Source organism: Paramormyrops kingsleyae, chromosome 20, assembly GCF_048594095.1.
Source record: "Paramormyrops kingsleyae isolate MSU_618 chromosome 20, PKINGS_0.4, whole genome shotgun sequence".
NCBI lineage: Eukaryota > Metazoa > Chordata > Actinopteri > Osteoglossiformes > Mormyridae > Paramormyrops > Paramormyrops kingsleyae.
The window spans coordinates 14,528,571-14,551,282 of record NC_132816.1 but is presented as its reverse complement, the minus strand read 5'-3'; the positions used below and the strand labels follow the sequence as shown (position 1 = coordinate 14,551,282).

Below are 22,712 nucleotides of genomic sequence, written 5' to 3'. Positions count from 1 at the left end.
ACATCAGAATAAACAATTGCCCCCCGAATTTCCATGGGGGGGATCAGTTTACAGGAGAGCCTGGGTAGACATTAGTCATCCTCTTCCTGTAACGCTTCCCCCCCCCCCAGTCGAAACCGAAGAGGGTGTCCAAGTGGAGACAGCATTTTTCAAGATCAATACTGTTTATTCCTCGTGCTCTTCCAGCAGAAATCCTCTCCAAGGACGGACTCGGTCTCATCTGCAGCTGTTATTCTAAAATGTAAAAAACGGAAAAGGTAACACTGCAGGTCAGTAGCCGCTCAGGTGCCGCACGCACTTCCAGGTGCTGCTGAACGACTTAATGGTGCCTCGCCCTCATTTTCAGACACCAACGGGCTTGTTCACAAAATCCTCTGCATTAAACCGGCATAATTAAAAGATTTTATAAATCCCCAGGTCGCAAATAAGATGCCATTTGTATGCATAAAAATATGCCATTTGTAAACATATTTCCTGAATGAGCTGCTGATTATTCAGCGTTTTTATTTTGAGGTCTAATTTTGCGCTTCATTCTTGTGACTGTCAAAGATCATTTTTTTGCCTATTTATAATAAGGCAGAGGCTTTCCGCGTCTTTCTTTTCCCAGTTGAGCGACACACTCAGCACAGGCTGCTCTTCTTATGCTGTTCTTCTGAACGGAAGCTCATATTCTCCGATTTGATGCTTCAGCCGATTTGAAGATCAGCTGGTTTCCCCTCTATTTTAAGTAACTCGCCGGCTTTAAAAAAAAAAACAGAAAAGGGACGTTTTTCATTGGGCTTATGTGTGAATGGGCTGCGGGGTGTTCAAAGGACCTTTTAGAATTGGTGCAAAAAATGAAAGCAGAAATTAAAAAAAAGTAAAATGGCTAACTGGTGATTTGATGAGCCCTGCAGCACGTAATTGGCGTGTTAATGTGTTTTTTTGGCCCTGTGATTCGCCTAATGATGGATATTGTGAGAAATTAGCTTATTCCATCATCGTTCCTCATTGTCTCTGGGCTGTTGCAGACCCAGTATAAATCCTGATTAGACAGACTAAGTAGACAGGATATATATATCCCATTTTAATTTAAGATTGGATGCTTTTACGGGTACTGTAAACCTGCACAGTCGTTCTCTGCCAGCACACTTTAAAAAGATAGAAATCTTAAAGATAATTTATTATCTAAATAAATACATTTAGATATTTATTAAAATGTATAGTATGTATTATTTTAGAAACTGTTTGCAGGAATAAATATTATATTTCATTTTTTTAAGCATGATGGAAAAACCTATTAAATGCAAACTGATCAAACTGATTAAATGCAAAAAAAAAAAAGACATTTAAGGGGCGAGTAAGAAAAGAAGCAGATAGACTAAAGTCACTGGGACAGGAATAAACTTAGAAAAAGGATTTTAATACACCCTGGTAGCAATGACAGTAAACTCCCTTGTCTAGCTGTTGCAGAATAAGGCTTTTTGAAATAGAGAAAGAAAAACAAACCTTGATATCACATTGTATGAAACAGCGCACGTTCCTCTAGCTGTGTTTTTGTGCAGATTTTATTGCAGTGCAAATCAAGGGAGGTAAGATGGATACATGTCCTGCGATTACCGGCTTGTCCATGAGCTGAAGCTCACAGAGAATGTGCTGTGGATTAATTACGCACATTCGCTGTTCTTTTTTAGCAATACGTGACATTTGATACGGTGCCTCATCGGTAAAGGCCATAAATCTTATCTCCATTTAACATCAAGCGGGTTATAAATTATTTATCGCAGCTGCGAACCTCGTTATTTCAAACAAAGAGAAATTCAGAACTGGAAGGTATTTAGTGATTCTCTCTGATGGGGACCCTTGATCTCCTAATGCACTGGGCTTTAATTGAGAGCAAACCGGCTTCTCGCGTGACATAATACTCTTCTGGGTGGACCATGTGTCAGCTACTTGAGAGCCATCAAAACATGAGCATGTCTGTTTCTTTCAAGCTGTATATGAATTGTGGCCCAGAGGCATGTAGGGTGGGGGCTACTGGAGTCCATTTATGGGGCCATTTGGTCATGGGCATATAGAGGGGCGGGGCCACAGGGATACTGGCTCCAGCTGAAAGCTGATTGGCCCCTGGAGTGCTCCCTTCCTGTCACTCACCAGTTGAAAACATATCATTGGCTAATGATAATGCTGCCCCCACTGTATGAATTACGGCCCTTCTTATTCCCACCCCCTTAAAAAAAATCACCCCTAAATCATCCTGTTGGATGTTTGGGTCCAAAAGGAGAGGATAGGATCACCAATAAGGTCACATGGTAGAGCAGTATGTCTCACAAGAACAAGACGGTGTTGAAAGCCTATAAAAATGACATCAGTGCCTCTAGCAGGGTCCCAAAACAAATGGGATGCTGGGATTTCCATGCCTGGAGATAAAAAGATCGGGGCTGGAGGCAGATGGGAGAAAACTTAGCTTCAGTGGGACAGGACGAGGCAGGCCTGTGAATCTTCAGGTAGGAGGCTGCCTTGCGGGGCCGTGAGCCAGCAGCGCTGCACATCACGCCGTCTCACAGCCAAAAGAACACGGCACATCCCTCTCTCCCTGACGCCGATCCAGGTCTCAGCTCTGACCCAGCACGACCGCTCGTTAGCGCTCATCTGCCTGGCTGGTGGCTTCATCCGTGGCAGCTTCCGATGTCACGCCTTGGCGGTGCCAAAGCCGGCCTCCCGCTGGCGTGTGCGGCAACAGCGACGGCTCAGCTGGAGTGTAAATACCGAAGCTGCTGGTCTAGGGGCACGCGATGAAGGGAGGCCTGCAGCCGGCGGCCTATTACAGGATTCAGTATCAATTTTAACATTTAAAACATTTGCCAAATACTCATGATGTAACCTTTCTTATGGGTTCCCCCATACATAATGATATTAGTCCATAATGTTTACCTGCTACTAAACAACATATCAAGTAATGTTCATTGCGTTTAAAAGCATTACATCAGGTATTTTTTATTGATGATTTAAAATTGTTATTATGTATGGCAGGTATGCGAAGTAAACTAATCTTAATGAGACAATTAATAGTTATAAAATGAAAAATACATCATCCATCAAGATAAACCTGGGTTGGTGTCAAAACAAGGAATAATATTATCACGATTTATTTGCCACGTTGGCTCTAATTAAAAATAATTATCTATCCATCGTCTGGTCATTGATGCTGGACAGTGTTTGGGGGGGGCTGAAGCCTATCACAAAAAGCACAGAGCACAAGGCAGGGGACATATGATCAAAGGTAATTCTACAATTTGACCCTGTGCTTGGTCCCTATAGTAGGGTAGCCAAGCTGGTGGGAATTTGACGATAGAATTTGTATGAAATCTGTACGAAAAAATAACTAATCAGCAAGTGGATTTTAAAAAATCGGGTATCTGAAACCCCCTTAAAATAGGGCTAAAATTGCCTGTGATTATAATACATAACAATTGCTTGACATTTGTAAATGAGAAAAAACGTGAATATTCTCCGATAAATCAAATAGCTACTGACCGAGTGTTTCAGTGTGTCGTGTCTTTGTTAGCCTCGCAGTGACCTCCTTGTAACCCCTCTCCGCGTCTAGGTGACGATTACTTCCCAAGACGGCATGTTTTTCTAGAGAATGGAAACCTTACCTATTTGGAAGGTCCCTCTCGCTAAGGGGCCATGGGGGCGATCGGGTTCGCCGAGCGCGGCCCGGCTCCGCAGCACGGCCGCTGTTTTTCTAGCGTCCCCGTGGAGAGAGGTGTCCTCCGCTAATAATAGCCATGGGCAGCCGGTGACAATGTCATGAATTGTTTAACACCGGAGCGTCTTGACTCTGCCCCGGCGGTCAGCCCACGGTGTTGTCATTCCCGTCATGCACGTCTTCGTCAGTGGTCGGGCGAGCGCTAGAGGGAACATTCTGGAAAGCTCTCTTCGTTTTGGCACCCCCCCCCACAAGCCTTTAAATGAATGGGATTTCTGCAGGACATGGATAATTACAACAATCACAGCCTAACATAAAGGATGCAACAGAAATTGTTTGGAGATTGTATTCTTCAATGTTTTTTGCCAGTGTAATTTGACATCGAATTAGACCTTTTATGATGAAAACAGAAAGACTAAATCACTAGGCGTTCTCTCATTGGAAACTCTCTCAAGTGGCCACTTCATGTCATTTTTCTACCAAAGTTTTAAGTATGTGTTTTTACATGTTAATATTCCAGTCACAGGCCATAATGTCTGTCAGATTTGCTCTGGAGTACATAAACCACATTAACGGAGTTATAAAAATGGCTACAGTGACGAAAACACGATGACAGGCTGAACAGTCTAAACTCAGGGTCTGTCATTTTCGCTTCTTAGAAGAACGTAAGATGTACTTTCATTTTCCTTGGACTGTAAATGCAGGACTGACAGATTTTACAGAAGACTATTATTTTTTTTCAAGATTTTGACTATATATATATATGTACGTTTTTATTTTATTTTACTTTTTTGTTAAAGTGTATTTAAAAGTGAATAAAACCATGCAGCAAAGATGTTTTTCTGCACACAATGGGAGAATGTTGGGGGCTGATTAAATAAATAATTTTTAATTGGCATAAGGTGGGATACATGGTGTGGAAGTCTTCAGCCAGGGTGCAGCTAAGAAATTTTGGGCCCCTCACAAAATGTCACCTTGCCCTCCCCCATCAATTTTGCAATTTTACACATTCAGGGGGCCCTGTAAAGTGCTGAGTGCCCTGAATCTGCCAGGGTATCCATGCCCCTACTGTGGCCCCTGTAAAGTGCTGAGGGCCCTGAATCTGCCAGGGTATCCATGTCCCTACTGTGGCCCCTGTAAAGTGCTGAGGGCCCTGAATCTGCCAGGGTATCCATGCCCCTACTGTGGCCCCTGTAAAGTGCTGAGGGCCCTGAATCTGCCAGGGTATCCATGTCCCTACTGTGGCCCCTGTAAAGTGCTGAGGGCCCTGAATCTGCCAGGGTATCCATGCCCCTACTGTGGCCCCTGTAAAGTGCTGAGTGCCCTGAATCTGCCAGGGTATCCATGCCCCTACTGTGGCCCCTGCAAAGTGCTGACGGCCCTGAATCTGCCAGGGTATCCATGCCCCTACTGTGGCCCCTGCAAAGTGCTGACGGCCCTGAATCTGCCAGGGTATCCACGCCCCTACTGCGACCCTGCTCTTCAGTAGTGGTCTACTGGAACCCAGCCACACCCTGAAACACAAGACATCATGCTGACCCAAAAAGCAATCTGGCACAAAGAGGACCCCCTTGAGGCTCAGTGCTCCGAGATCAGACTCCAAGAAAGCCTGGGGGGGCGGGGGGGGGGTGTATTACTAGAGGTCACAATTCATAATGCGATCCTTTGCCATGGGGTCTGCAGTCCAGAGTGCATTCACCTCAATGAATCTGTTATAAAAGTCAAGTTTCCGGGGGGGGGGGGGGGAAGTGAGGGAACGATCAATAGGATCAACCACTCCTGGCAGCCTCTCAGAACCATGGAGCTCTGCTCCCACAGGATACGCAGTGGTCAGGAAGAGAGGAACCCAGAGAGCCATCGCAGTCTACCTCATAACCGGCACCGGATGGCTGTCGATATTTCAGCTGGCGCTGCTTTCATTTCATCTGCTCCTTTGAGGCCATTTGGTGCCAGAAACATGCTAAGCTACATGAGGGCAGGGCACACGCACAGTTACAGCTGACAGAAACACGCTAAGCCACGTTACGGCAGGGCACACGCACAGTTATCGCTGATAGAAACACGTTAAGCCACGTGACGGCAGGGCACACGTACAGTTACCGCTGATAGAAACACGCTAAGCCACGTGACGGCAGGGCACACGCACAGTTACCGCTGATAGAAACACGCTAAGCCACGTGACGGCAGGGCACACGCACAGTTACCGCTGATAGAAACACGCTAAGCCACGTGACGGCAGGGCACACGCACAGTTACCGCTGACAGAAACACGCTAAGCCACGTGACGGCAGGGCACACGCACAGTTACCGCTGACAGAAACACGCTAAGCCACGTGACGGCAGGGCACACACACAGTTACCGCTGACAGAAACACGCTAAGCCACGTGACGGCAGGGCACACACACAGTTACCGCTGACAGAAACACGCTAAGCCACGTGACGGCAGGGCACACTCACAGTTACCGCTGACAGAAACACGCTAAGCCACGTGACAACAGGGCACACGCACAGTTACCGCTGACAGAAACACGCTAAGCCACGTGACGGCAGGGCACACGCACAGTTACCGCTGACAGAAACACGCTAAGCCACGTGACGGCAGGGCACACGCACAGTTACCGCTGACAGAAACACGCTAAGCCACGTGACGGCAGGGCACACGCACAGTTACCGCTGACAGAAACACGCTAAGCCACGTTACGGCAGGGCACACGCACAGTTACCGCTGACAGAAACACGCTAAGCCACGTGACGGCAGGGCACACGCACAGTTACCGCTGACAGAAAGACGTTAAACTATGTGACAGCAGGGCACACGCACAGTTACTGCTGACAGAAACACGCTAAGCCACGTGACGGCAGGGCACACGTACAGTTACCGCTGACAGAAAGACGTTAAACTATGTGACAGCAGGGCACCCGCATCTCAGTTTATTTTTTATTCCACGGCTGCACAAAATAAACATCACAGTTGATGGCGCTGCTGTTTTCCTGCCAAGATAAATGTTCACCTCTGACTTCTTCTTCATCGTTTCACTTCTTTGACAGTTTAAGGTAGCTGCCTAGAATAAACTAGCTGCAAGCCAGCTCCCTGGCTTCACAGTGGTTGGCCCAAAACGAGCGGCGAGCTGTCCTCACAGTTCCGTTGAGTTCTGAGAGTAACGATATTAAAAAATGAACAAAATTGAAGGACGCTGGACTTCTGACAGGCTTAGGCAGCTCTGGGCCGTGGCCTGACAGGCCCTGGGTACACAGCACAGGATGACTCGCACTGTCGTATCATTCTCGCTTCAAGTGCATTTCCAGATCCTGGCTGGAAAACTCCCCCCGAAAACTGGCAATGCATGTGCTCACCACAAGATCCGTCCCCTTCATCAGCTTTACTCTCATCCCGCTCTGCCCAAAGGCATGCACTGTCTTTAGCATTTCCTAACACTCTATGTTATTGCTAAGCACGCGGGCAGTGACTGGGCCGACCTTCAAACAGGACTCTGTGTTCTTCTCGCTCGGCGTGGCCTGTACTGGGTATGAGAGGGTTAAAGGCGAATTAGGCCAGGAAAGTCCTCCTCATCTGTGATTGATCATCAGAATTCACCAACCCCAGGTCCTGTGAAGGGGCACTGTGTCAGGTCTGCACAAACCTCAGGTGACCCCTTCAAGGGGGAGTACATGATAATGTAGGAAACGTTGCTGAAATATCACAAGATCAAGCTCTGCATTACAAGACCAGTCCAGAAAACTAGATTAATGAGGTATAGGCACTGCTTAAAACCCCAACCCCAAAGCAAAAAAAAAGCTTTTTACTCAGTTATTTATTCATATTTTTTTCTTTACAAAGCCTCACCACAGGGGGGCGCTAGATCTTGCGCAGCTCTACCCTGTTTTACATCATTATGACATAATTATGCTAAATGGCTGGTCTTTGGTGCACTTACGGAGTTTGTGCTTTGAGGAAACTGACCATTGAATGCTCACAGTGAATCCTAAAGAGCAGATCAAAGATGATAACTAAAAAGCAACCATCTGCACCAGGCGTATATTTCCATTAAATACATAAATTTATAAATTAAAGTTTGATTTCTTAGCATCATGCACATTTTATGTTGGTTAAACTTGATTAAATATATGCTATTTATTAGAGAAATTGCCCATTTGCACTTAAAACTGTGATCTGGATTATGCTACTCATACATCTAAAGCAAAATCTCTCAGTGTTAATAACCGTCTGTACTTCATGTACAGGGCCTGTAAATGTTATGTAATGCATGTCGCAAACGATCGTTGATTTGCAATAAATAATCTACAGCTCATAAAGAAAATGACAGGGGTGCCCGTAGCCAAAATAGCTACCACCTCAGGGCTTCTCTGGAAAAAGCCCCCTTCAAAGTGAAAATAGAGAGAGGAGATGAAGTTTTATAGAAAGGCAGTTCCCCAAAGAAGTCGCAGGCAACTCGGCGTGACACCAGGAGTTACCAAGGCAAAAGGCCGAAGCCTCGAACATCTGGACGGCAGCCGGTCAGGCAGCGGCGCTGGGAGCAGGTACGGCTGCCCTGGGATCGCGCCATATTCCCAGCAGTATCTAACTCAAACAAACAAGGGTCCCAGACAGCAAACACTGCGACACGACAACATCTGCAGTAGCCTGTTTACCTGGTCAATCATTGGTTTTGCTGGACACAGCGAGGAAGGAAGAAAAAAAAACAGGAGGTGAAATAGATGGTTCGTCACCTCAGCCGACTTGATGAGCTTTGGAACCGATCGTCTTTGATCAATCAAAATGATGATCGTCGTTGGTGTGTAATGTAAGCTGGCCTTTGTTTCGAAGATAGCCCCTCCAGCCTATTCATTGATTATATCAGTCTGATGTAGTTTTTGGTCATGCGATGAGCCAGTGACTGAGCGCGAGATGCGAAGCCGAGGCCCCATCTCTGCCAGTCGGAGGCGTGATCCCTCGTTCCGGTGGAAAATATGGCGGCGAGCGTGTTTATTCAGTATCGTACACAAAGCCGGCCGTGGCTGTTACATCTCCCACCAGGTGGACGGACACATCGTGCCACACCAAGGCTGAAAGCGCTGTGGTCTTACTCCTGGACAAAGGGCCCCCACAGCTAAAGGGCAGTAGTGGGGGTGGGAGGGATTGGGGAGGGTGGGGGCAGAGATAGTGCTGGTTAACGTTTAACCTACTGGGCTTGTAAAGCAACCTCAGGACAGTGCACCTTTGGAGTTTGATATTATGTGATTACAGAATCACCCCAGCGACACGGTGCCAGACTCCCCCAGAATGAACGTGTGAGTGGTCCGAGCGGGTAGCTCCAAAATTGCTCAGGTAAGCCTTCCCGCTAGAGCCGACATCCGAGGGGACCGGTCGTTCTTTCCATTCCCTGGATCCTCTTTTAGCTGTCGTTCCTTTTTTTTCCATTGGGCATTGCCGGTCACCTGTAAGCAAACACGGTAACTAAAGCTGGCGGTATGGAGTACTTAAAGACATGGTTAGACAGAGTTAAAACTCAGAAAGTAGTATGTTTTGTGGTACTCTTTGGTGCGGGTCATATATGTAGTGATATTATATTTGTTACGGGGATGTGATACAAAATAAAATGGTGATTAGTGAGATCTTGTGAAGTATAATGGTTAACATAGAGTATTTTTTACCTTTTGTGATAGGTCATTCCTTTCAAGATACATCGACAATCAAAGTTTCGAGAGTCTTTCAACAATTTTACTTCACATAATGCAGGAAAGGGTGTAAAATGGCAGCTACTGAGGCATTACATTGGAGACAAATATATTGGAAGTCAAATGGCCTTTTTCTGAGAATGTGTGTTTTTTTTTAACAGTAAGATTAAAACTGGGGCAAATGGATACTTACAGTATGGGGACTGATTTGCATTGACATATAAGCAGAGCAGATCGGTCGTAGGCAGCAGTGAAATGACTCTTAAGCGAAATAAAATGTGCCACTGTCCAGGAAAAGTGTTACAGGGAGTTTTTTGATAAAACTGGCCTAGTCTGTGGCCTTCGGCCTCATGTGTGTTTAGCTTCAGTCAACAAACATTAGAAAAGCAGGCATTGATTGCATGAAGATAAGCGCCTGTCTAGTTATCTTGTTTATGCAAACGGTAACCAAGTTGTCTCGGAAAAGCAACGGCAGAGCTAATGGAACTTGTGCACCAGTTCTCTCCTTGAGAGCTTTCCATTTTAATGACACCCTCTTTATCAGTCACCAAAAATAGAAAGTATTATGCTTCTTTTTCACCAGCCCAGGTAGCTTCATCTCGGACTGAAACGGTAATGTAACTTGAGTAGCATAAATGCATCGTGTTTGTTTTATTTTTCCCACATACAGTAGGTAAGAACCTGAAAGACTGCGGCGCCTATTTCGAGGCTGCGCTAATGGTTTTTTAAGCAGGGTCCGCCGCCTGCTGGAATAATTCATTGGTCCAGCTACCGTCTAGGCTAAACGTAGGGATTTTAAGACGACCCTCAAATGACATTGGCCAGTGGCCTCCAGCTAGCAGCTCCGCAGGGCAGATCCAGTCGCTATCAGTTTACATCGACCTGCGGTCAGCCTGAGCTCGAAGGGTAATTCTGGTGTCTTCGGTCATATTTGCACTGCCAGCATGAAGCATGATGGCCTGCCCTACGAGGGGTGCCATTGAGCAAAAGACTCCCATATCCGGGGAGACGTGCGGTTCCACTGCCTTCCCCCGCCGGTTTTTGGCTCGGGACCGATTACGTTCACACTCTCCCCAGTGCAGTACAGTGCGAACATCACAATCGGATACCATCACAGCTGGATGTCCTGTCATCCGTCACCAAAATGGCCGACTTCATTGCACACAGGGTTAAATAAAAGTGAGGATAGCAGGACAACTCATGCCTACGAAAAAAAACGGCCTGTTTAAAGTGGGCTGTATTACCATTTCTTCTATATTTAAACGTGTGAATGTGTCTTTAGCATCCAGTTGTAATGATTCTGCCTTGAGGGGATACGTTACTAGTGTTAAAACCCTTTCTAGAAGAGACTTGGTAGTGACCCACATATTTGGTCTGGTACAGTTAATAATTAGGTAGCAGTCCTTGACTGAAACACACTGTTCTCTCACATTGCAGGTTTATTAACGTGTACAGAGATAGCTGATTTTTTGGGCAATCCACTTTCTATTTTTTTATGGTTCCATCCATGAGTGTGGGCAGATACCAAAAACAGATCTTCAAATTAAAATTAAATTCAGATTATTGTGATTTTTTTTCCCTGGTGATGGAGTGTTGGGAAGCCTTTAAGCGGGTGACTGGGTCACACCATGACACGTGTGAGAAACCCCGGTTTCCCGCGGGTGGTGTGTCCAGGGCATGACCGTCTCGTGTTTTTCTCGCTCTGTCATTCACATGTGTCGAACTTTGATTTAATTTCAGTGAGCACCGTTAATTTCGCTGATTTATTGCTGATAATCACTCACAATGGAAACCAATCAAAAATCCGGGGATGGACTGACTGGCATGCAGAAAGAGGCAGCGCTGCGTTCACTCATCCAGCGCACGGGATATCGTTTGCTTCAGGTAGGAAGCTGACCTCCATCGCCCGCTTTGGCATCGCGGCCGGGGGGATGACGGGAGGGGGGCGGCTGGGATTGTGGCGGAAATGGGTAACCAACATATCAGCGTTGCTCTCAAAGTTTCCTTCCCCTCTCTGCCTTAACATTGATTTGCTGTCCATCAACACTCAGTTATTTCATATCAATGACGTGCTCTAGAGGTTTTTCAAAAGTACTGTGTGTGGATTAAGTAAGCTTATTTTACGAGTATGATCCGAGCAATAATAACACAGGGTTTGCACTGCCATCTAGTGACAGGAAAGTGTATTGATATTAGTTATTATCCGACGTAATTCGGTTTGAATCCTTACTAATACAGAAATTTAAAGCTATCATTTCGAAGAAAATGTATCTAAATTGAGTTAAATTGTTAGCAAATGTATTGCAGTGCATTAATATTTATGGATATACATCTAGGAAATGGAACAAGACAGAATATTTTTCTCCACACCTTTCAGTGCATGTACTTAGAGGAATCAGCAATCAACTTCTCAAGTCACACTGATGGATCTATGCTCATTTAAGTCGTTTTACACGTTGACACATTACCGTGGTATGTGGCTGAGTGTTTCAGCTCGTTTCAGTTAACAAAATTAAAGAACAGGCGTTGTCTGTATGTGGAGAAGTGACAATGAGCGTCTTAAAGCAACAGAGAAACCTGCATTTTGTTTTTTCCCCAATGGCTTTATTGACGTTGGTTTTTTTAAGCTACTGTGGTTTAATGTGTCATGCTCTTGCTGTAATATACTCCGTGAGTGCAGGACAAATAATGAGACCCTTGTAGCTGCCCCAGGATCTCTGTGGAAAAGTACTAGCAAGCAACAGGTTGAGTCTAACAATCAACCACAAGCACATTCAGCGAGTCCGTGTTCCTCGCTGTGGTGTTTGTAATGGCTCGGTGCTTATGGACAACGTTACTATGGGCAACCCAGCTCAAGGGTACGACGCATTCTGCCACCTATAGAGGCAGTTTATCTGGCAAAGCGGCAAAGTAAACGTCACACGCTGCCGTGAAACAAAGAATTTACACACTTTTAAATTAGTTTTAAATGAGCGTTGTATGCTAATGTCCAGCAAAACCGGTCACTTCTGTAATTGTTATGCTTGATCCAGATGCTTAAATTAGGAATGTTCATGGCAAGGGCAACATAAGGGGGATGGGGGCTAGGGGGGCACTTAGGAGGATTCCAAGGGGCCCTGAGTGACATAATTGGATTGGTCTGGCATAGGGGCCCAAAATCTCTAGTGGTGTCTCTGGTTCAAGGACACATTTCAGATATATTTTTAGCCTTTGGTATAAATCAGTGGCCTCTAACTACCAAGGTCCTTCTGGGGGCATTGTGTGCAGATTTGACAGCTAGCTTTAATAAATAAATGATAAGTGGCTAACTGGGTTTAGTTATGGCAGTGATTCCCCACCCAGTCCTCAGATATCCACAGCGTTCCATGTTTTTGCTCCCTCCCAGGCAGTCCAGATAGTTTACATTTCTGCCGGGAGCAAAATCACGGACTGTGTGTGGGTCCCCAAGGACCGGATTGGGAAACACTGTCTTACATAGATGCTGAGCAGCCTTGATGGGGCATCCTTCCCCATGATGAAGTTCCTCATTATGTTCACAGGAGAATGGGCAGAGGCGGTACGGTGGCCCACCCACAGGATGGGAAGGCCCTCCCCCTGAGAAGGGCAGCGAGATCTTCGTGGGGAAGCTACCCCGAGACCTCTTTGAGGATGAGCTGGTGCCCCTCTGTGAGAAGGTACGGGCCGCTTGCTGCCGTAAGCCCAGAGTGGTGACTTCTGAAAGACGAGGCACCTCAAAGACCAGAAGGCCAAAACGTGTGCCATACTTGCCCAAGCGCCACCTAGTGTCTGACAGACGGCTTGTTTAACAGTTCGGGAAAATCTACGAGGTGCGGATGATGATGGATTTCAACGGGAATAACCGGGGCTACGCATTTGTGACCTTCAGCACCAAGCAAGAGGCCAAGAACGCTATGAAACAGCTTAATAACTATGAAATAAGGTGAGGCCCTTTCAGCAGAATGAGCATACAGCTCCTCACACTACACATTAATGTGGGCTTTCAGTGCAGTAGACGGAGATAGATATTGAGGCTTCTATATATGAACTTAAAGCAAATGTAATAAAAAATTAATGAGAAGGTAATAAATGTACTGACATTGCGTAAGGAGTTCTCAGGCCTTGTACTGCCTGGGATGGGGTGCACACTCACCATAACCCTGTAGTGGAAAGGCAGGTACAGAAGGATGGATGTTGTAAATAGACAAATAAAATTCTGTGACTGTTCTGCCAGACGTCGCTCTGGAGTGAAGGACACTTGCATCATGTTCATCACTTTTCATGCGCATGATTTTGTGGTTGGAAGAGGGATTGGTGGATGGATTAATGAATGGATGAATGAATGGATGCATTATTGGATGGAGAGGTGGATGGATAAATTAATGGATGGCTGGATGGAGGAATGTGTGATGGATTAATGGATGGGTAGATGGATTAATGGATGGGTAGATGGATTAATGAAAGGATGGATGGATTCATGAATGGATGCAGGAATGGATGCAGTAATGGATGGAGAGGTGGATGGATTAATGGATGGCTGGATGGATGGATGGATGGATGTAGTATCTTGAGCTCTTTCCATGATGCTCTACAGGAATGGAAGGCTTCTCGGTGTCTGTGCCAGCGTGGATAACTGCCGCCTCTTCGTCGGGGGGATCCCAAAAACCAAAAAGAGGGAGGAGATCCTAGCAGAGATGCGGAAAGTGACGGACGGCGTAGTGGACGTCATTGTGTACCCCAGCGCCGCAGACAAGTCCAAGAATAGGGGCTTCGCTTTCGTGGAGTATGAGAGTCACCGGGCGGCGGCCATGGCGAGGCGCAAGCTGTTGCCAGGTAATACCCGCGGACGGGGCGGAGCCCATGGCAACCAGCGGGCATGGCCCGTGGAACTGAGGGGGGGCACCTTTTTGGATCATAATGAAGAATTCAGTGATAAACAATCACAGTAAAATTGCCTACAAATAATTTAATGCAAACCCCTAAAACTTGATGAATAAGCCCAGATTATATCCATATTTTTTAAATTTTAAACAAAAAGTTATAAAAATGGGTAATTCAGGTCCAGAGTGTAAAAGTCCAGACCAAGATTTTGCTTCAACCAACCAGTTGAGTATAAAGCGCCACAGTCACAGAATACTCTACTGGCTGGTTGAAACTAAATCTTGGTCTGGATTTTACCTTTCCGGATCTGAACTACCCACTTCTGGATATATCTGAGTTTCAGTGGGCATGACTTTATGCCCCTCCCATCCACATGCCTGCCCTTATTTACAGGCGTTCCACGTTCCATGCCAGCATGAACAGGAAATATCAACAAATGTCTGAGAGATGATGTCATCTGTTCGACTTGCACAAGCTTGGATAAAACATAGATTTAGCTCATATATTCTTAAAGTAGCAGCTTTCTTAAAAGACTCGGGCGATCTAGCCGAAGATCTCATGCGTTGTCGTTAGATGAGCTGTGAGACGGACCTTGTCCTGCGGCAGACATGATTCATCACTGCATTTCTCCATGGCTGAATCACAGCTTTCCATTCTGACTGTCTGGTGCCGATGACATGCTTCCATGGCGCAGGGCGGATCCAGCTTTGGGGGCACACCATCGCGGTGGACTGGGCGGAGCCAGAGGTGGAGGTAGACGAGGACACCATGGCCACAGTGAAGATCCTCTATGTGAGGAACCTGATGTTGGCCACCACAGAGGAAACCATTGAGAAAGAGTTTAACAGCATTAAGCCAGGTCAGCAGGGTTTGAATAGCTTGTGCGCATATATTACATGGATGGGTTTTAGGTTATATATTTACAACAATCATATTATTATTATAAAAGCAAATCAGAATTAAAGTAAACCTTTTTCTGAATTATACTGGCTGCAAATTGTAAAGTCTACAGTTGAGGTAATGAGAATTTTAGGAAAAAAAACGATATTTACAATTTGCATGGCAAGAAGTATTTGAGGACAAATTTCCTCCAATCCCATAATGCTCTGCTGTCCTTTCCACTTAAACGTGTCAAGGGTATGAAAGGCCACTTTGCTTGCAGGGGCTGTGGAGAGAGTGAAGAAAATTAGGGACTATGCTTTTGTCCATTTCACCCAGAGAGAGGATGCAGTAAACGCCATGAATGCTTTGAATGGAAAGGTAATCACAATCACAGTTCATTTATATAACAGTGATTCTATTTTTTTTTTATAAACCTTCACCAAGTTAATCTATTGATCTACTATATATTAGTTCCCTAAGTAATAGAATAGAATAGAATAGAATAGGAGCTTCAGGTATGATAAAATGCAAGGAACTGGAATTGATACCAGAAGTGATAGACAGAAAATAAAGTTATATATTGTATTAAGTAAAATGACTATGCAACATAAATGTATACTATACGCAGAGTTGGGTAACTCAGGTCCAGAGAGTAAAAGTCCAAACTATGACTCTTTATGTTCAACTGGTTGTTTGAAACAAAATCCCAGTCTGGACTTTTACTCTCTGGTCCTGAATTACCCAACTCTGATTATACATATATACATGTGGTATAAATGATGTGTGCCTTTAGTTATAAAATAGTACACAGCAGCAGTAAACATGAAACATAACGGAAACATAGCGGAATGGTCAGGTTTTGGCAGTGCCTGGTGCAGCCTGGTAATGACCCTGGCCAAGCAGCTCTTCCTCGATCTTGAAGTAAGTAACATCTGACATCAGACACATGAAAGTTTCATTGTGTTTATTCGGATGCCATTTTCTAAAGGTGCTAGACGGCTCCCCTATCGAGGTGACCTTGGCTAAGCCCGTTGATAAGGACAGCTATGTGCGTTACACCCGAGGGACAGGAGGACGCGTCGCTGCCCTGCTGCAAGGAGAGTATTCCTACACGCTGGGGCAGGTGTACGATCCCACTGCCGCCTACCTGGGAGCGCCTGTCTTCTACGCCCCGCCGGCATATGCCGCTATCCCTAACCAGTTCCGCTTCCCGAGCACCAAAGGCCAAATTGGCGGTCGGAGCCTGGTACGCGGCCCCTCCGTCAGAGGTGGGTACCCCGTCCCGCCGGCACCTAGTCACATGGCTTACCAGCAGGTGGCGCTGCTCACCAATTCCAGGCAGCTGCCAGTTTGCAGTTGGCCTTCACCACACGGTGTTTAATCCCTTCAAGCAGCACATGGACCCTCAGAATGATCTTAATCCTCCCCCCAGGGTAGCCCTACACATGTAGGAACCTTGAATCCGCTTGGACACTGTCCAGACCCCACTCTGATGAATTAATCACGATTCACCTTCTGTGTATTGGACCCGTCCTCCCTCTGTATTAAAATACACTCTCACATTCAATGCTTAGCAAACCAGGGGGTTCTTCCACAAAGCAGGATTTCTCAGTTATCTGGGTTAACTTAAGCTGGAAGTAATGATTGCCCAATAAGAGTTTAGGTAGGGAGCATTCCTATTGGACAATCATGTCTTCTAGCTTAAGTTAACCCAGCTGAGAAATCCTGCTTCGTGGAACACCATCCTGTATGTATAACTATCTGATTCGTAAACATTTTCAGATGTCGGAGCGTAGCTTTTATTTGATGTTACACCCCACGTTTTGCCTTAATAGCACACATTTAGGTTCCCGGCACTATTTACCTCCGTACCTCCATCTGCTCACTGCAGAATTAAAATACGTCTTTCAGAGTGTCTGACATCCATCATAACCCTGCATCCCAACTCCGAAACTATTTTTTAAAAATATGAATGTTCTGAGGTGCTCAACATGTAATTTGTTGCCCTAATTAGAATACAAGGCTGATGCCGCTGATGTAAATGTCATGTTTACACTGTACTTCAGCGATGAGACCCGTTCCTACCTTGGCATCTACTTAATGAGATGTCATCACGGTTAGCAATTAGATCTTATGCAGCCTTGAATCACTTTTGCATTTTTTTATTATTAATTAGATTGAAAAAGACACAGTGATATGTAGTTTAGTTTAGATGAGGGTGCTTTGTATCTTATGGTGACTTCCACACCTGCATAGTACACCAAAATGGGGAATCAAATTGAAAACGTTTTTGGGACCAAAACAAATCAGCGTAATCATGACTTCAATTTGAAGACACCAATCACAGTGATCTATCCTCTGGCTCAAAGCTACCCTTGATTGTTCGGTAATAGTTGGAAATGCCTGGACTGTGCAGGACTGGAATATGTGAAGGTGATTGAAGCCTTGATTTCCGGTGATTTGATTTGATTTACTGCCTTCTTGCATTCCTAGACATTTACATGAATGTACCTGTAGGGGCCGCTGGAGTGCGGGGCCTGGGTGGACGGGGATACCTAGCCTATGCGGGGGTGGGCCGTGGCTGTGCCGCCTACCCGCTAAAGGTGGACAAACGCCCCGACGACAAGCTGTATGACCTCCTGCCTGGCATGGAGCTCACCCCCATGAACCCCGTGACCCTGAAACCCCAGGGCATCAAACACGCCCCCCAGGTAATAACCTGGATGTGGTTATGGGCCTGGAACCCTGGCAGGAAAAAGCAGAAACACACGCCAACACACACACACACACACTTAGGACACCTTTGTATGCTATAGACAGGAAGTGAGCTGTATGAATACCTTCCTATTCAGAACAGATCAAGAGATCAAGACATCTTTATTGTCACTGTACAAGTACAACAAGATGACGTGTGGGTCATCCTGTAGAAGCCTCAATAAAAACTATACAGGCTAAAAGAACATTTTAAGAAAAACAAATAAATAGCATTTAGCAATGGACAAATACAAACACACAGCATAAAAGAATGAGGAATATTGCGCATGAGATGATTATCGCACGTGAGAAAGGCAGCGATTGAGAGTTGTAGCATTACTGCCAGATAATAATCATGATCAACAGTGTCTCACGATAATGGATTACATAGGAAATCACTGTGGTAGTGAGATGAATGTGATAACAGCATTGTCATACAGTCAACATGGGTATTAGTGTTACGGCTAGAAGGCATACAGCTATGAGTAGAGCAAGTGAATATGCGGCAAGCTCCTATGTTAATATTAGGGACAAGGGTGAGTCATTCGCACTCAGATATGCACTTCACTGCTTTGTCCTTCGGGCCGAGAGACCGTAACATTGTGTCACAATGTTAAACGTAACTTTTTGCAGATCCTGGAAGATATATGCCAAAAAAATAACTGGGGACAACCCGGTTACCAGCTCCACTCAGCTATCGGGCCGGACCAGAGGCAGTTGTTCCTGTACAAGGTCACCATTCCGGCGCTGGCTACACAGTACCCCAACATGTAAGCTTGAATGCTCAGTGTCGCAAGCTCTGTTTGCCTCTCCATCAAAGGCGGGATTTCTCAGCTGACACCGTTCTTCATCAAGTGGATTCTCTTACTCAAAGCTACCAAGAAGGCGCTCGTATTTATAATCGATTATAGGAGGCAGTCAGATCTTACCCTTGTGTACGTGTGGATTTATTCTGGATTAATTCTCAAGCCCATGAAGTATTTCTGTCAGTGAGGAGTAGGAGGTGGGAATCTGAGGCAGCCGGGAAGCCTCCGCTGGCAGCGGAACCGGCCGTGTTCTGGCCAGAATTCGTTTCCATCGAGCGCCTGGTGTTTGTCTGCTAGAACCATGTGCCGACATGCGACGCGGCCAAGATGATGTTAAAAAAACAAGACCCGCGCCTTCGTCCCCAGCAGGCCCCGAAATGATCATGTGCATTATGAAACCACATGTTCTGGGAGACCCCTGCTTCAGGCCCCGTGTTTCCCGGAAGAAGCCCCCGGATCAGCCTAACCCTAAACCTAAGCTTAACCCTAACCCTGCACATGATCAGAAGCTACAGAAAATATTTATGGGTGGATTATGAAAGAAACTGATTAGGTTCTGCTGATGTTTGTATGTAGCTCCCTGAGTTTGATACGTCGTCATCTTCTGTAGTGATTTTGCATTTTACCACAGCAGAAACAGGTCTTAAGTTTAAATATTTTTTATTGTCGCGTGTGTTCCGAGGAACAGTGCGAAATTCGTTTGCTACAGTAACAGGAGAGGGGACAGGTGCATGAGGGGACAACAGGAGTATATAAGAGACAAGAGAAAAGACTTAGAAATATTGGAAGTTAAACAATAAACATGCAATACATTATTGGTGCATCAGGAAAGGGGCAGAACAACGTGGAGAGCCTCAGCTGAACTTTCTGCAAGTAGCCAACATGCAGTAGCATCATCTCACCGGCAACCAGCAAGGGCTTGAAGTACAAATTAGCTTTGCCTGTCTTTCTTTGTGCCTGTCGGAAGAGTTTAAGCTTTGACAGCCCAGTCAAAGTGATGCAGTGTTTGTCTGGATGTAACTGTAGGTAACGTACTCAAGTCTGCCAGGCTCGATCAGTGGGATGTGAGGTCTGTTTTCCAAGTAGATATGACACATAACTCAAAAAGATGTAAAGTGTGTGTGTGGGGGGGGGGGTGGGGGTGTCACGTTTGGTAAACATTAATCTAGGCTTGTTTTAAACACGTCATTCACACTCACCATGCATGCGTTCCTCTGGCGTCCCTTAGCCATCCGTTTACACCAGCTAAGCTGTGCGAGGCTGTGGACGAGGCCAAGGTCTACGCTGCAGAGAACGCTATGCAGATCCTGGGACTGCAGGCCGAGAGCCCGGATGCCTCCATTGCCGTCGCGGCCGCCGCATTCCCAGGTATGTGAAGGTCCGTATGGCTGCCTTTTTCTCCTACTTCCTGATGACGTTCCTAATTCTTAGGGCCCCCCGTCACTGGAATCATCCAAACGTCCTCCCCTTTACGGTGCCCCTGCACATGTAGGAGCCCAGAATCCACCTGGACACTGTCCACTGCCCCTGAGATCAGCGAAATTAAAATCTCAAATTATGCAATGGCTCATTTGCAGAGGTGGAACTTAAATTTTTTTTTGCTATGAGCCAGCTAGGCTAGTTCAGTAAAAAAAAAAAACATACAGACCAACATGCGATTTAAAAAATAATTTTTTTTACTAGCCAGTTTGTTGTACTCGCCCTTTGGGTAAATGACTCACCTCAGTCCTGCTCATTTGAGAAGATTCTTATTTCTTAGGCATGAATACTTCATTTAGGATGTGGCAGCTGCTCTTCTGAAACTGACCAACATTTCTGAGGCTATACACCAAAGGTTTGGGGCAGCTTCACAAATATGCAGTATCAAGCTGAAAATACTGCACCATGACATCAATTCTAGATGCTTTGTATACCATCACTTCATAGTATGGAGACACTCAAGGAATTCTAGGAATTATGCTTACTGTGGTGAGCATTAAGTCAGGTGCCGCTAGGCAAACAATAATGAATTATCGTAATGATTTTGTTCTGCAAATACATATATATTTTTTTTAACTGATAGCTTAAAAAAATGACCAAATCCTTCATGGCTTGGTACCATTTGACCCTCAAAATTGTTTTCACTAGTGTGTATTGTTATTATTATTACTGTTGTTCCCATTCATAAAGAAACGCAGTGATGTCACAATGGCTTGGCCATTATTGTTGTTTCCATTCATAAAGAAATGCAGTGATGTCACAATGGCTTGGCCATTATTGTTATTTCCATTCATAAAGAAACTCAGTGATGTCACAATGGCTTGGCCATTCTTACGCATGCTCTCCATATTCCTCTGCAGGCTACACAATAGCTGGCACCACCGCCTCAGTGGCTGCCTCGCAACTCAAGCAAGCCGTCACCCTTGGGCAGGATCTGACTGCGTATGCGACCTATGAAGGCTACCCAGCATTCGCCATAAGCACACGCGGCGATGGCTATGGGGTTTTCTGAAGACGAGTCCACATTCCCACACATTCTTGGTTTTATCTGTGATATATTTAGACTAGAACGTAGAAGTTGTTTAGTTCTGTACTATTGATATTCTTCGTTAAACGATAGCTAATCATCTGAAATATGCGTTTAATCTCTTTTACTGGAGAGCCTCGTCAATCTTTGATGTCTCTCAGGAATGGAGTTGCTTGCAAAAGATGTTTACAAAAGAAAAACATCCCTTAACCTCTATTTTTTTTTCTTTATTTTAATTTTGTTATATCTTGTTTTACCCTTGTCCTAGACAGTAACCCCCTGAACCCCTATTTAAATTGCTTAAATTACAGAACTAGCAGTAGTCTTAACTACAGTAGCAATTATATGAGAAGTATCTCCCTGTAAACACGAGTGTGCATTCCTTGAAGGAAACAGAGAAGCAGGTTTATCATTTGGATTTTAGAATTTGTAACCTGTTCATTTATAGGGACTCTCGGAACCTGAATGAGGTGCATCCCCTCAACCAATGAGATTTTTTTCTGTGCTTGTGCTATTTCTCAGTATTTGTGGACACACAGAAATGTGTTTTCCTTTGGCTGGTATCCCAGTGCAGAGATATAAGGAACCATGCAATAAGCTGTGAAGTTTTGCTGTGCGTTGGAAGGCTGGTCTTTGAGGTGTTAGGAAAATGTCAAGCTGTCAGTAGGCAGCTGGACGTATCCATCATTTCTGAGAAAAACAAAGACCTCCTGATGTGAACTAGTGTGATGTGACTAGTGTGATATTTATTAGCTCAGATGTCATCTTTTAAAGAAGTACTCAGAGTTCCAGTCCTAAACACGCACAGTTAAACACAAAATTAATACAGAGGTACAGAGGTTTTCTCTGTAACACTGAACTATAAAAAGCCTGGGCTGTTTCTGACAGTATTAAAGTGTGTGTAGCACTTAGAACTTTATTTTTTTTTTACCAGAAATACAACACTATTTGTATAGCGTTCTGTTGTTTTGGATATTTGAAACTCAATGACTCAATCATTATTCAAAAATGAGAAAATTCACAGCCATTAAAGAGATTGAATTAATCAAAACTGGATTAACAAAAAGTGACATCACTGTGCTGCAAATGGTATGGCTCCGCATGGGAAATTGCTGCGTGTCAGGTAATTGCTTTCTGGAAAGTCAATAAATGTATTACTATGCAAATGTGTGCGTCGATTCTCAGTTTATTTTAATGAGGCGCTTGTCATAAATGCAAAAAATAGACAGAAGTGCATTAATAATTACACTCAAGGTTTTTATGTATTTCTTCAACTGTATGACTTATTGTGACCCTAAACCAGATAAGTCCTTGGAAGACGTATCGATAGATAATATGAATATTATATAACAAACTAGGTATTGCCCAGTCATAGGCTGTGATACCTAATGGGTTACTATCTGCCTGAGATGAGGTGTGTTTCATCAGAGACCCGGTAGGATGGAAAACCTGCTGGGTACCAGCACTCCAGGATCCGGATCGCCTACCCCGGCTGCTTGAATGATGAATGGAATATTG

At 45.0% G+C, this 22,712-nt stretch overlaps 1 protein-coding gene across 5 annotated transcripts; it reads left to right on the top strand.

Annotated features, from left to right (window-relative positions):
• Window positions 1–8,109: 8,109 nt before the first annotated feature.
• a1cf (apobec1 complementation factor) lies at window positions 8,110–22,360 on the top strand. 5 transcript variants are annotated; one of them, XM_023830805.2, is made up of 13 exons: window positions 8,111–8,231; window positions 8,938–9,018; window positions 11,109–11,252; window positions 12,908–13,042; window positions 13,178–13,308; window positions 13,960–14,198; window positions 14,941–15,105; window positions 15,409–15,506; window positions 16,117–16,396; window positions 17,622–17,839; window positions 18,516–18,652; window positions 19,917–20,056; window positions 21,028–22,360. In XM_023830805.2, the coding sequence occupies exons 3-13, from the start codon at window positions 11,154–11,156 to the stop codon at window positions 21,177–21,179; spliced, it is 1,794 nt and encodes a 597-aa protein (XP_023686573.2). In that variant the 5' UTR covers window positions 8,111–8,231; window positions 8,938–9,018; window positions 11,109–11,153; the 3' UTR covers window positions 21,180–22,360. The 5 variants fall into 5 exon arrangements, with proteins under 5 accessions (XP_072559908.1, XP_023686573.2, XP_023686576.2 ...); XM_072703807.1 differs by lacking the exon at window positions 11,109–11,252 and having other exon boundaries at window positions 8,110–8,231; XM_023830808.2 differs by lacking the exon at window positions 8,111–8,231 and having other exon boundaries at window positions 8,915–9,018; window positions 19,917–20,066; window positions 21,028–21,151.
• Window positions 22,361–22,712: the final 352 nt, after the last annotated feature.

What these genes read in the sequence shown, in the direction of transcription:
- a1cf (XM_023830805.2), top strand. Translation starts at nt 11,154, where the DNA reads ATGGAAACCAATCAAAAATCCGGGGATGGACTGACTGGCATGCAGAAA. An exon ending in GTTTAACAGCATTAAGCCAG is followed by an intron (nt 15,106 to 15,408) that starts GTCAGCAGGGTT and finishes CTTTGCTTGCAG; the next exon opens with GGGCTGTGGAGAGAGTGAAG. An exon ending in GCTACACAGTACCCCAACAT is followed by an intron (nt 18,653 to 19,916) that starts GTAAGCTTGAAT and finishes GGCGTCCCTTAG; the next exon opens with CCATCCGTTTACACCAGCTA.